This window comes from Lissotriton helveticus, chromosome 9, assembly GCF_964261635.1.
Source record: "Lissotriton helveticus chromosome 9, aLisHel1.1, whole genome shotgun sequence".
NCBI lineage: Eukaryota > Metazoa > Chordata > Amphibia > Caudata > Salamandridae > Lissotriton > Lissotriton helveticus.
This window is the reverse complement of record NC_136070.1, coordinates 842,877,654-842,891,699: the sequence shown is the minus strand read 5'-3', so window position 1 is coordinate 842,891,699 and position 14,046 is coordinate 842,877,654. Positions and strand designations below refer to the sequence as shown.

Sequence of the window (14,046 nt, the reverse complement as noted above, 5' to 3'; positions counted from 1 at the left end):
GGATTACTAAGGACATCCACTTCCTCCCCTACTTCAGTGGTCATCACCAGAGTTACTGTACTTGGTTTTGAATTTCCATTTTGTTTGGCTTTACGAACAGTAACAGCGGGCTGCCCCCTTTTGCTGCCCGACCTCATGGTTGTGGTGGTCTTTGTTTCTGGGAGAGGCCCTGCTTTCTCGCGCCTCCCTGTTACGTTGTATTTGCCAAAAGCCCTCCCAGGGCGGATAAGGACGGGTCTGTCGGGTCTGTCCGCTGCCGGTGGGGGTGCCGGTGGAGGCGGGGAGGGGTGGTTGAACAATGCAATTAGTTCCAACCTGATCTAGTTTCATGGATTGTCTGCTTTTTGGGGGGGGGGGGGGGTTTGCCGTGTCACCGGTGGTCCCGGTAGCCCTAGCTGCTACTGCCGAGGCTATTGGTAGGATACAAGGATACATGAATGCAGGGACGACGACGTGAGCAGCTGACGCGACTCTGCGGAGTTCTCCTGGCTGATGCTGTGGCGCTGATGGTGCTGATAGTGCTTGTTTTCGTGCTGCAGGTGCGGGTTTCGGGGCTGTTCACTCCTCACTCCTGTAGTGTTTCACAGAGGGCACAGGGTGGTATGGGGCAGAGAGCAGGAGCGGGGCAGAACGCCGCTTGGCTCCACTCACCACCCCCAGCTCCTCTCACCACTCAACACCACTCGGCTCCCTGCCGCTCCTTGCGGCTTACAGCAGTTCTCCACAATGCAGGGGCAGGGTGCACTGGAGCTCGCTGGAGCACACTGGAGCAAGTGCCAACCAGGAGTAATGTAGAGTAGAGAGACTGTGTGCATGGACGAGGAGTAGAAGCAGGACGTGCGCGAGCAGGAGTGGGGCAGGAGTAGAGCCCACTGGAGGTCCGCGGGCTACACCACACAGGTGCTGCGCCCCGTGGCTCTACTCACTCCACTCACCGCATTCGCGGCTCCCTGTGGCTTCCCGCGGCTCCGCGGTTCAAGGCTCAGGATTCTAGGCTCGCAGCTCGCGGTTCGCAGATCTCTTTCGATTCGCGGCCTGCGGTATTCCAAGCTCCCGCGGTCCGCTTTCCGCTTGCTGCCGCTTGCTGCTGCTACTTCCGTCGCACGCACCACAATACCTCCACAAGACCTGGACTGGAAACATTAAGAGTTATTTGCTACTGGGTGCCAACTCCTACACACCAACCTTGAAAATTGAGCCGCCAGCTAACAGGACTCAAATAAGGCACCAGGGGAAGCAAACCAAAAAAACAACAGCACAAGTAGTGCCTGTAATGAAGCACCAGGTCCCCCCTTCAAACCAAGGACCACTACATTTGGGCACATGGGCCTCACTCCAATACGACACCTAAACACGGACCGTGGACTAGACAGATCAATAGGCCCTAAGCCCCAAGAGTCCCTATTTCCTGAAAACTCGATCGGACCGAGTCAGCAACTCACTAACATCACCACAAAATATCACTCGGGCCAATCTTCGGAAAAAATCCTCCAATCAACCAAACCAGGAATTCAGCCTTTACTATTTTTACCCCAGAATACAAATCGAAAGGACCATTCAACATCTTGAACAGAGGGAATATTCTCCAACTCTTGGGCACGATACTTACACTAAAAGGCATACGTTCTACTGGCCTTCTTTCAATAGAATTTATAAATCTGGACAAAGCAAGTGGAACATAATCCACCAAAGCCACCTGGATCAGTGACCGAATTGCAAACATAGTCTTGAAAGAACAGGAAATCTTTAAAGCCTGGGGGATACAAACGACCGTGTTCTATAACACAGGATACCCATTCCCTTTACTTGATATAGCAAGAGAAGGGCCAACCCGCAAATGCAATAAAATGTTGTCTGTACTTATATGGGCACGAGGGCGCTCACCACAAAAAGAACAGACTTCAAACATACAAACGAGCATAGCAGTTAACATCGCAGTTGCTCCTGCTCCCTTTCGGATCACCCGAACTATCAATACATTTGGTCACCCACAGTGACAGAGATACACAACGAGGCATTGTGAAAATCAAGGTGTATTACCCCATGCTCATGGAATATCAACGGGCAAAACAATAAGGCCACGGACGCTGAATTTTTCGACTATTTAAAAACCTTCGATATCATTCTACTGCAGGAAACATGGCAAGAGGGGCCTCTGAAAATAGAGGGTTACAACTGTTTCCACACTCCCTCTCTAAGGAATAGCGAGTATGGCCGTCTATCAGGGGGCCTGGCCACTTCCATCAAAATAACACAAATTCATAGCGCAGTGGAATTATCGCCTATATTCCCAGCTGTAAACAGCACAAAAATTCAACTAAACCTCACCGGAAAAAAGGAGGAGGTATTGATATTAAACACATACATAAAGCCAAAACAGACAAAACAGGACTCAAACAAATTGTTTGAACATCTTTATCAATTGATGAGTATGCATACCACTCCAAATTTCATTCTATCAGGAGACTTCAATCAGCACATATTAGGTACCACTTCAGATGAAGATACCCAAGCCCAGTCTTTGCATTGGAACATTCCAATCCAATCACACAGAAATCACGGAAGTACATCCAAGGGCGCTACTGAGCTGCTAGAAGATCTGGAGAACTTTGGACTAAGGGCGCTAAATGGCAGATTTGTCGCTGATTCCCCAATGGCTGCCTCATTCCTCTTAGGCCACATAACCTCTACCATTGACTACACCTTAGTGTCTCTCCCATTCTTCAAATACATAAAAGGCTACTGTCTAGGGGACAAAGGGGACAGTGACCATCGGCCGCAATAAATCTCAATTTATACACTACCAGACAAATCAATCCCTAACCTAGTTGGAAAGCATGCATGCCACACAATAAGCCTAAAAAGAATTAAATCATCCATAGCCCACTCCAAGGAGGTGCTCCTGGCAGCAAAACAACAGCTAAACAAGCTTACCATCTCAATGGGAAATCACACTTACATGTGGGAAACATTTACGTCTATGTTGTCAAATTCTTACTCATCTGCAGCCCGACACTTCCAGCCTAACGATCCAACAATTGCAGGGAAGGCTACGAGTGCACAAAGGTCAACTCTGAAAAGTCTAAAAAAAAGTCATAAATAAATCACTAAGGCTTTTGAGGTTACACCCGGGGGAGACGCTTCGTAAGAGCAAGGCTGAACTTAGGAAACTTAAATGGGACAGAGGAAAAACACAAGCAAACGAACTCTAGGCCAAACTCCACTACGACTCCAAAGGAAATAACCGTGCACGTTTCTGGGCAACGATAAACAAACTCCTACAACCAGCACATGGCGGGTTAACAACATACATAACAAAAAACAACTGGACATCCGTTTTAGAACGTCACTTTAATCAACATGCACCAGGACTTATTAGTAGCAAGGATGACCAATCAGCACCCAAACTACAAACTGTGAAGACCGATGAGGCTGAGATTACCGAAATTGACGCCGTCATGATCAGGGAACAAATACGCAAAGGGTGGAAAGAAGGAGCACCCGGGCCAAACAGGATTCCACCAGCTCTTTTTAAAAAAGACCCAGAATGCTGGTCAGAAACACTAGCTCCAATCTTCAGCTCTGTTAGACAGTCTGGGTGTTTGCCCGCATCATGGAAGGGCTCAGTCATCTCACCAATTTATAAAGCGGGGGACAACACCCTACCAAAAAACTACAGTCTAATTGCACTTCTGGATATAGAGGCAAAATATTTTGCGGGAACCTACTTACAGAGCTGCAAGAATGGGCAACAGAGCAAAACATAATTCCCCCAAGCCAAACGGTGTTCTGTAGAGAGACAGGTACAACAACCTACCTTTTAGCAATGTCACTAATCATCGACAAAGCAATTTTAACCAAACAATATCTCCACTTCTGCTTTGTGGATTTTAAGGCGGCACTCAACAACGTCAACCGAGCTAACCTTTGGAGGAAATTGGCGCTCTGGGGGTTCCCTCGTCCCTCCTGAACCTCCTAATAGAACTACATTTCAACACATGGATACAGGTAAAGCTTGGAAATGGCTCCCATCTATCGATGTGCATACAAACAACTAAAGGCCTCAAGCGTTCTCGCACCCCTTCTATTTAACCTCTACAGTACACATCTGACTTAACAACAGTCCTCACCGCCTTTAATGCACATGCCCCTCGAATAGGAGGAAAACCCATTTCCAGCATGTCATATGCGGACGATGTAGTTTTAACTAGCCATACTCAAGTAGGTTTACAACGGTTACTTAACACACTGCATGGGTACGCTGATGAAAACCAACTAGACGTCAACATAGATAAAACTAAAATGTTGACTATTAATGGAAAAAAGTGGTCCCATGCTTGGTCATTTGGAAAAACCGCAATCACGAACTGCAATGTGTATAAGTACCTAGGTGTCATGTTTGATAAAGGGGGCCAATTTGCGATCCAGCTTAAAACCATCCAGAGGAAAGGAATGGCGATTGCGACAACGCTAAGGATCCTCAAAACAAAATTGACTGGACCAACATCTGCCTACTTCTTCGCATTGCGCAACCAAAAATTCCATCAACAGTAACATATGGCAGCAAGGTACTGAGAGGCAGGGACGCTTCACTGCTGGATACCACCTTGGCAAAGACATATAGAGTAATGCTAAACCTCAAGCCATATACCTCGCCTAGAGCTTGGTCTAACAAAGCAACTCCACGCAAGGCGAGGCTCGTACATCAAGTGCTGGCATAAAATCAAGAATTCCGCCAGGAACACACTGAATCATCAGCTCTGGCAGGAACTGTGCAGCACATCCACTACGCCGGCTAAAACTTATTTGGATGAATCACTGGCTGCCACAGGACTAGGTGGACTATGGGAAATTCCGATAACGCACTCGCACTTTAAGCGCATCGTAAACAAGGTTATTCAGAAATTTTCACTCACAGAAGATAAAGCCACATTTGCACACAGGAGCCACGCATGGATGACTCTGTGCAGTTACACATTTTTTGGCCCACAGGCATACTTTTAACTGGGGTACTCTAGGAAGTCTGAAGAGGCCTTTCTAAAATACAGGTCAGGGATCCGGACAATCATACCTCATCTCCCACCATGGCTGAGAAAGAACTATGGGAATTTGTGCCGGCTATGCGGAGTTGGGAACGAGGACATTGAACACATAATATGCTCCTGCATCAAACTAAAAGATGAAAGGGTAGGCCTCCTAAAAACTCACTTTAATGAACGTGGCATACGCACTCGGAGATAAGCAGTATTCACATGTTTTAACCCAAGGGACCCACAACTAAATGGGAAGCTAGTCAAGTTCCTATCTCAAGTTGCTGCTAAGCAAAGGATCAGCGGTAATGTAACCTGCACATAGACCCCTGCAGCTCCAAGGAAAACGAACCATGGACATACTGAACTTTCTAATCATTCATGCATGTCCTGGTACATAAAATCTTTTAACAGTCCATTGATCCAAATGGAATTTAATCAAAATGTTTTATCAGAATGTATTTTTGTAATGATTTTAACTAATCAAAACCAATACATTTTTTACTTACTTAGTCTCGCGGACAGTAAAATATCTTCAAGGAGTGGAGGACACGGTGAAAAAGGTTACTGACACTTAGCAGCTTGATATGATATAATTAGATACACCCTCCTGTCTGCATATTTGCTCTGTGCATATAGTAATGTTTTTAACCATAGCCCAGTGTTTTTAACATTTGTATCCTTTCCTACTGTTATAAATTTAAACTAATTTATTGTACTCACTTTGTATTTGCACTTTTTCACACTGTCCTGACTATAGCCAATGTACAGCTCTTTTACGCTTGCATTCTGCACACTGTGAAGATTTAATTAATCTAACTGCAGAACAATCTGTGGTGGGTTATAAACAATGCAGCCTTCCTCGTCCCCTCTTGAAGGAGACCTACTACAATCCTCAGCAATGTTTAATTTTCATTGACTGCTGACTAATCCAATTGCACTGCGATAGACCTGTAAATCCCAAGAATGGTGATATGCCTTGCTACCTCACTAGAATACGTCTGGTCCACCCAGAGCAAATGTACATTGCTGCCCATCTGACGGCTATACTACAACTATTTTTGACAAAGATTCTTTTACTTCCAAAGCTCCTCCAAATGGAACACTTTCTTGCTACATCTTAATCACGAACATGAGTGGCTCGAGTTCAGAAGAAGGCTGAAAATATACTTGCTCCATACTGCATATGGATGCTGGTCTACAGAAGTTCCTCAGCATTGAGACAGTGTAACCAATGTCAGTCTTCCTGCCAACTCTAATTACCGTTTGCTTTCTGAAGGGGAAAGGTGGAGCAAGGGCTCTACATAAGAAAACAAATACAATAAAATAGACTATTGCTGGGATATCAGGTACCTGTTTACAGCAGGATTAAGGATAACATGAAAAATCAAGCGACTGCAAAAAAAAAGTATAAAACATTACCATCTTTCATATACAGTCAACTTGGCATTTCAGTGTATTGCCACTTAGTATTACATAGAGTTTCAGAAGAAAACACTTGGCGCTTCCATTTTAAACACATCTTTCCCACCTTAAACTGGCGTCTCAAGTTTGCAATTTCATATAACCTCTGCTCTTCCAATCCTCGTCGTCTGCACCATTTTTTTGAATTGCAGCCTCTGTCGGATTTAATCTGCATAGGAAACACATACAAAGACATATATTGAGAAATGTAAAGTACTTTCTTTGACAATATATGTTTCTCAGTCTCAGATGAGGAGAGCTTCCTATCAGCTCTGTTCGGAAGGGAATGTCCCTGTACTGTAAATGAGCATTTACCCCTGCCCTGAGTGCCCAACTGCATGTGAAACTGGTATTCTAACTCTGTCTAGCCCTGGTGTCAGGCTACTCTATCATGTGCGCAGAAGCCTAGTTATGTCCCTAAAAATGCTACGTCCAGAACCTGTTCTGTGACCTCGAGGGGGGCTACAAGGCGTGCAAAGTTACTGTCTATGCCCTACGTAAGTCACATAAGGCGATGGTGGCAGCAAACCAAAATGCGTTGATCATCAGTGTGATCAGACCTTTTTTTCTATGTCATGACAGTACTGTCTACTGACCTCCTCTTGTGTAAAGTTATGCTGTTAAGTGAACTTCCGTGAGTTGACAAATAACCGTACATGTCAAGTATGTGTATAGGCATACAGTGTATACCATTTTTATAGTAGTGGGACTCTGTGTAGTGAGAAAAGCCATTTTAGATGACCCTTGGTTAGGCATGTACAATATGGAGAATGAGAACAGATTCTCCAGACAGTGGAAGTGTATTACCCGCATTTCTGTGGCTGGAGGGTGGAGGCTCAAAACTGAAGTGAAGGAAGACAAGGCATCCATTAGAAAATCAATGAGCTTATACTCAGGCAGTTGGGTATTTAACCTCACGATAAAGATAAAACCAATCATTGGTATCATATCTATTTGTTAAACCTCTTGAACTGCTGGTTATATATTTGCTGCACTGAGGTGTTATAATGTGTCAGAGCCCTTTTTTTGTACTGTAATAAAGTATGATTACTGTAATAAGAAGGAAAAGTGAAACCAATGAAAAACCACCATAATTGTGCATTAGCACTGCAATGTTGCAGTTTCCTATCCACTATCATATACGGTCTTGAGTTGGATGCACCAATTATCATCGCATAAGCCAGATTTTATTATTTCAGTGAAGTGATAAATCAGTGAGTTGACAGTTTTGTAATACTATCAGTGTATGTTTTAGATGCCCATTTTCATAATACGCTGCTAGGGACGGAATCTCCAATCACTTATCTCGACATGTATTACTATACAATCTGGAGGAGTTCCTTTGTGACCTCATAGTCGGTTAGAGAATGTATGAATGGTGATATTGGTATTCACAGCACACATTATGTTTGTTGAAATGCTGAATGGAATGTGATATTTTGTTCAGTATAATGCAACCAGTAATTTAATGAGAACCTTGTTAGTAAGGGCTGCTAACTAGTTCTTTCTGAGCTCTACCATTCGGGTGATGGCAGGGATAAGAGATGTGACTGCAGTTTCTGTTCCTCAAGGTGAGATCATGTCTAGGTGGGGCTTGTTTGTCTGTACCCGATTACTGATTCATAAAGGCTGAGGACAGACAGAGAACTCATGCTGCATTGTGCCTTTGTTTTGGAGGGTTCTACTTAGAACCAGCATCATTCCCACCTGTAGTGGGAGCAATCAGCTGGCGCGAGTGTTGTGTCTGAGGAACAAAGAAAATCAAATGGGGGGAGTGAAGAGGTGGTGCCAATGGGCACCGAGGTGGGCACGTCCTCCTCTTATCAGGGATTCTATTAATCAAAAGGGTCCACCTCACGTTGGGTGGGTGTATGTCCAGATGTCAATGGAATACACCTTCTTTGTTAAAATACCCCTCACACACCAAAAGGGCCCTTGGTGTCATGCTTCATCATCGGGGTCTTCCCGTCCCGCTGCGGGGCGGGGCAGTGCTGCGACAAGCGACTACGCTGGAGCACCTTTAGATGGGGGTGCTATGTGTTAGGAGTGAGTGTCAGTGGGGTCAGGAGTGATATAAAGAGTGAGTTTTATAAAAAATACCTGGCCTGGTGGTAAAAACATTTTTATTAGACACTGGCTGGTATTGTTAAATGAAAAGTGAAGCGGAGAGATAGAGCTAGTTAATGGGCTCTCTCTCCTGTGTGGGTCAACATGTTCCGAGGCGTGAAGCCTCTTCGTCAGGATCTAGGGGATGATCCCCCTGTCACTCACTAGTGTTACTCCACAAAGGCACAAAGGTAGTTAAAAGTGTATATACAAAAAAGTGAAAAAAATGTAGTCTATCTATGTGTGTAGCTATAATTTATAATTACACATTTCGTACTACTGTCACACTAATGATGTAGTATGCTTATCATAGGAGGAGTCAATGCCTCATGAGCCAGTTCGAGACAGAAGGGTAATGTGGGGTCCCAATCAGCCCCCTGCACGGTTGTGCTTCCTCCTTCGTCTGCGGGTTCCGGGTGGAAAGTATATACACTTTTAACTACCTTTGTGGAGTAACACTAGTGAGTGACAGGGGGATCATCCCCTAGGTCCTGGGTCCTGACGAAGAGGCTTCACGCCTCGAAACATGTTGACCCACACAGGAGAGAGAGCCCATTAACTAGCTCTATCTCTCCGCTTCACTTTTCTTTTAACAATACCAGCCAGTGTCTAATAAAAAATATTTTACCACCAGGCCAGGTATTTTTTATAAAACTCACTCTTTATATCACTCCTGACCCCACTGACACTCACTCCTAACACATAGCACCCCCATCTAAAGGTGCTCCAGCGTAGTCGCTTGTCGCAGCACTGCCCCGCCCCGCAGCGGGACGGGAAGACCCCGATGATGAAGCATGACACCAAGGGCCCTTTTGGTGTGTGAGGGGTATTTTAACAAAGAAGGTGTATTCCATTGACATCTGGACATACACCCACCCAACGTGAGGTGGACCCTTTTGATTAATAGAAAGAGTGTCTGAGGAACAACCAAAGAGTGACATCTGACAAAGAACCAACCCAAACCAGTTCGAAAACCTTAGACAGTGGATCCACATCCTCTGTCTGAAAAATGTGTAAAAAAATAAATAAAAGCCGGATCAAACCACAGACAGTGGATCCACATCCTCTGTCTGGAAAATGTGTAAAAAATAAATAAAAGCAGGATCAAACCACAACATTTTGTTTCAGTTCCACGTTCTTCATGACCAAGAAAAGAAGTGCTCTATAGAGTTCTAAAAGGTCTGTAGTGTGACTGCGGCTCCATGCCTGCATTAAAGGCAGTCTACCAGAGGTGAGAGGACATCACCTGAAGTCTGCACTTTCTGTTAGAAGAGCAGCAGCCCTGCCAAGAGCCTAGATGCCTGCCTACTGAGACAGCGAAAAAGTGGTCTTGGCCTTTCAAGGAGAAGCCCAGCATGCTGCCACAGAAAGCGAGCGACAATGGGAGAGAGAAGCCAGGAGCTACCGGTGTGTGATGGGGTCCCCCGGCTCTCTTAGCAATTCTTAGGGTGAATCACATCAAAGCTTCAAACAAGCATTTGCAATGCAATAGGTCTCGCATTTACGAGAATTTGAGCTATTGGCAGTGTTAATGACAAAACCTTTTATTTATGTGTTGATTTTAAAACAGATATATAAAAGGCATTGTCATTTACAATGCAAATAGTTCGAACTGTCGCCTATTGCATTTCAAATGCACTTGGCACCCGTGCAATAATAAACAGAAAGCGTTAGGACACGGCGTGTCCTGCGTGCAACAGCAAGCGGGAGAAAGCAATAAATAAGACACATTGGGACTTGAAAGCAACGTCAGCGGTTTTCTTTAAAAAAGTGACAAAGTCCCTTTCTGTATGGTCGGTCTTGGAAACTTTTTTGAGATTTTTTGACTTGCAGACTTTCACCAGGAGATATCCACTTTTTGTATCCGACCCAGGCTCTATCACAGTGAGCCATTTTTTTAACTCAATGTTCCCGGGGTTGCTATAGAATTTCAAACTGAATGCTTCACCATTTATTTTGAAGTAAATGTACTTCAGTATATACGTTTAGACCTTCAAGCTACATTACGGTGTCATTTTGAATAGTCTCCATGCTGCTGCACAGCTTGTCTGTATGCAGGTGTGACTGTACTGCTGTCTAGCTTATGATTGGTTGTGTGAGTGTGTGCCCCACCGGGTGCCCATGTTTAGAGCCACCTCTCTGATTCTTTTCTACTTTGTCGGCTCTGAGCATGACTTCAGCTTCAACGTGTACATGATGTATTACTTTTACTGACAAGCAGAAACTCGCTGCGACTGTTTATCAATGCATTTTCCTTTCACTTCTTCCTGCTGTTGTGTCCAGGTTCGCGTCAGGCACTGGCGTCTTTGCTGCGGACATGTTCACATAAATGCATACTTTCATTTGAGCGCTTTTTACTCTACCCGTCCCAACCCTCCTGTCAAGCTGCTGTGGGTTTGGTTCTGGCAGACGGCTAATCCAAAGGTACAGGGATGCCCGCTCCCTCCGCCCCCGCCCCCCCCCCCCCGACGTTTCAACATATTCATATACGCACCAATGACCTGTCATTATTGAGGTGCTCTATTTTTGATCTCTGTATTCTCAGTATGCCACCGCTAAGGTTTGTCTAGGAGCCTAGCATTAGTACAGTCCCGGAAAAACACACAGCTGTTCTTCAATAAATGATGCCTTTTATAGGCGCAGCGCATACCTCATCTCGCTCCATTGCTAGGCCAGGCCCCCTCGGTATGCCAGTCTTGCACGCTGATATATTTAGACCAAGCTTACCAACTAGAACATCACTGTTGCTCTTTAATATGGGAGGAGTGTGTAATGAGTAAAAAAGAAATGCCGTGGATGCTCGTAACAAAAGTGTAATTTAAATAAGGGTTGCTTCATGAAGTTCATAACTCGCTTCACACAGTGCTTCGAGCACATTTTCTGTGGTTTCTACGCACTGTACTAAAGAGGTGTTGTACTTAGTTTAAAAATAAAACCCTTTCCGACCTTGGTAATGTAAGATTATGACATGGATAGGAAGGTCTGATTCACAGATGTCAGCAGTGGGCGTTTAACATTTCTTACTTGAACTAATGCGTCATATCGTTTTCTCAGAACTGCTGCTTCCCCGTGCTCGCCACAGTATCATTCCATTCCACCACTTCCACTAAGACACAGTTGCATGCATTTGCCACTTTATCTCCGAAAACATAACTTCTACTGTAACCCCATAGTCTCTGCCTTCTGGGCCTAATTGGATTCCCAGAGCAGATTTAAAACAAGCGAAGGATAATGTCGCTCAGTCACACTGTGCGCGTTTCCGTGTACCGTGAGCGTGCACATCCGACGTCTAGGAAGCTCGTCATCCCCGAAGCCAGCCGGAAGATTTGCAGGTGCGTGATCATGGAGAGCCCCGACTGCTGCCAAGCCTGCATCGCTGACACACACCTGAGGAGGAAAGACCGGCCTGGAGAGCAGCGGGGGAGTCCTGAGTCAGCCCGGTGAGTAGGGGGGACGTGTTTTGTGGTGCATCAGGCTAGCGAGACAGGAGATGGGCACTTCGAGTGTATGGATGTGCGTGTGTGTGTGTGTGTGTGTGTGTGTGTGTGTGTGTGTGTGTGTGCGCGCGTGAGCAGGTTGGGGGGGTCACCTGTGTGTGTGAGCGTGTGTGTATACTGTATGTGTGAGTGTGTGCGCGCGCGCGAATGAGAGGCATGGCTGACTGACTGAGATGTGCACGGCTCGGGAGGCGGGGCATGCACGTCCACGAGGTGCAATCGGCGCTCGTTCCCCGGCCTGTGGTCCCTTCAGAGCTAGGTGGGCAGCAATAGGTCTTTCGCTGACGCGAGACCTAAAAAGCACCAAGCGTCACATGTGATTTATACTCCCGCCAATAGTGGTGAGACTGGTGTTGCCTCTGTTAAAACACTTTGTCATCAGAGTGGGAGCCTCGTCTGGCTCAGAAGCCGCACTTGCCTACCCAGAGATCCGCTAGCACCTAAATCTAGGGAGGTTGCAGCTGAAAAAACGACAGCCACCATGCCAAAACTTCATCAAGTACACCACAGGGAGACCATGGTGCCAAAGAGTGAGGAAGCAGACCGAGGTCTGAAAAACAAACTAAATACTTTTACCAAGTGAAAGCAAAGAGGTGAAAGCAAATTTAACTACATTGGGCTCTAAACTCAATTCCTTAGAATAGTATTAGGGTTCTAGCTTTCATCCACATCTCAATATCATCTGGTAATATTTCTGCATATTCAACAATCTTACAAAAATCTACAAACACAGTGTGTCGAAGGAAGTAATGTGGATATTATCACTTTCAGCCAGCCAAAAAAAAAAGTTTTGAATAAACAGAAGAGGGATGTACTGTATCGAGTCAGTGCATCATCCCACTGATAAAGGGGTCAGTTTTAGCCTGGAGGAAAACTGAACATCTGGGCAAGCAGAAGTTAAAAGTATAGGTTCAGGCATATAAATGAACCCAATAGGGAGTTTTACACATGAGGCTTGTTTTATGTTTTCCGATCACTGGGAGTTTTTTTAAAGACATTGAAGGGATTAGCCGGGCCCAGGGTCTCCTGTTAGCCAATACAAAAGTAGCACGGGAGAGTGTGGTGATATAACAAACACAAAATAAATGTAAAAGAAAAAATGGGTGTGCCCTTTGGTAAGAGTGATTTTATTTAGAGCCTTTTTAGAGTCTGTAAAAAGATAATGATATGTTAAGTAAATAAAATGAATATGTTTTGAATGGAAATGTGATTAGATTTTGGAATATTTATGTTTTTCCCTCTCCCTGATAATACAAAGAGAGATAGATGTACTCCTTTAACCCCTATAAGTACAACACATGCATAACAAAACATTACCTATTTGGAGATTGGTGTGGATACAGAGTAAACAGTTAGGGTGATAAAGGAGAATTAATAATATGCATGTGCCATACAAGAAGTTATAGTTATTTATGCCTACCGTATACCACAATGTAAAATATGTCTTAGCTTGTTTTCTATAGTTTTGATAAAACATTTTTTTTTAAATATTCAGTGTATATGTCCTGAAAAAGGTGGGATAAACCAATAAACTACTGAAATACTGTATCAGCAGTTTTAAAATGTTCAGTGTATATGTCCTGAAGAAGGTGGGATAAACCAAGAAACTACTGAAATGCTGCATCAGCATTTTTTTATTATTTTTTTATTGTCAATGGTGTATGCATTTTAGTGCAATATGAAATGAGTATTGGGCTGTGCAATATTCCGATTGTTGAGTACACTGAATATTATCGATTTTATGAAAAGGTTTATGGATGTAATGTAAAATTTGTTTTAGGAATGAGGGTTAAAATAAATGAGTAATTACATTTATGTATTACTAATGAATTTTTTATATTTTTTGTGATATACAGAGATGGTTAACAAGGAATGAGAACATAGGTGACCAAATAAAGATTTAAATAAGCATAGGCCGTCACGTTAGGGAGCTCATATGTTTATTTGAT

The 14,046-nt window shown here is 44.3% G+C and overlaps 1 protein-coding gene across 1 annotated transcript in view; it reads right to left on the bottom strand.

Moving 5' to 3' along the window:
- Positions 1 to 14,046, bottom strand: part of DHX34 (DExH-box helicase 34) — a 443,187-nt gene that overhangs the window by 251,074 nt on the left and 178,067 nt on the right. The window contains exon 9 of the mRNA XM_078661017.1: positions 6,562 to 6,663. Coding sequence (XP_078517143.1) covers positions 6,562 to 6,663 — 102 coding nt within the window. The remainder of the gene's footprint in view (positions 1 to 6,561; positions 6,664 to 14,046) is intronic.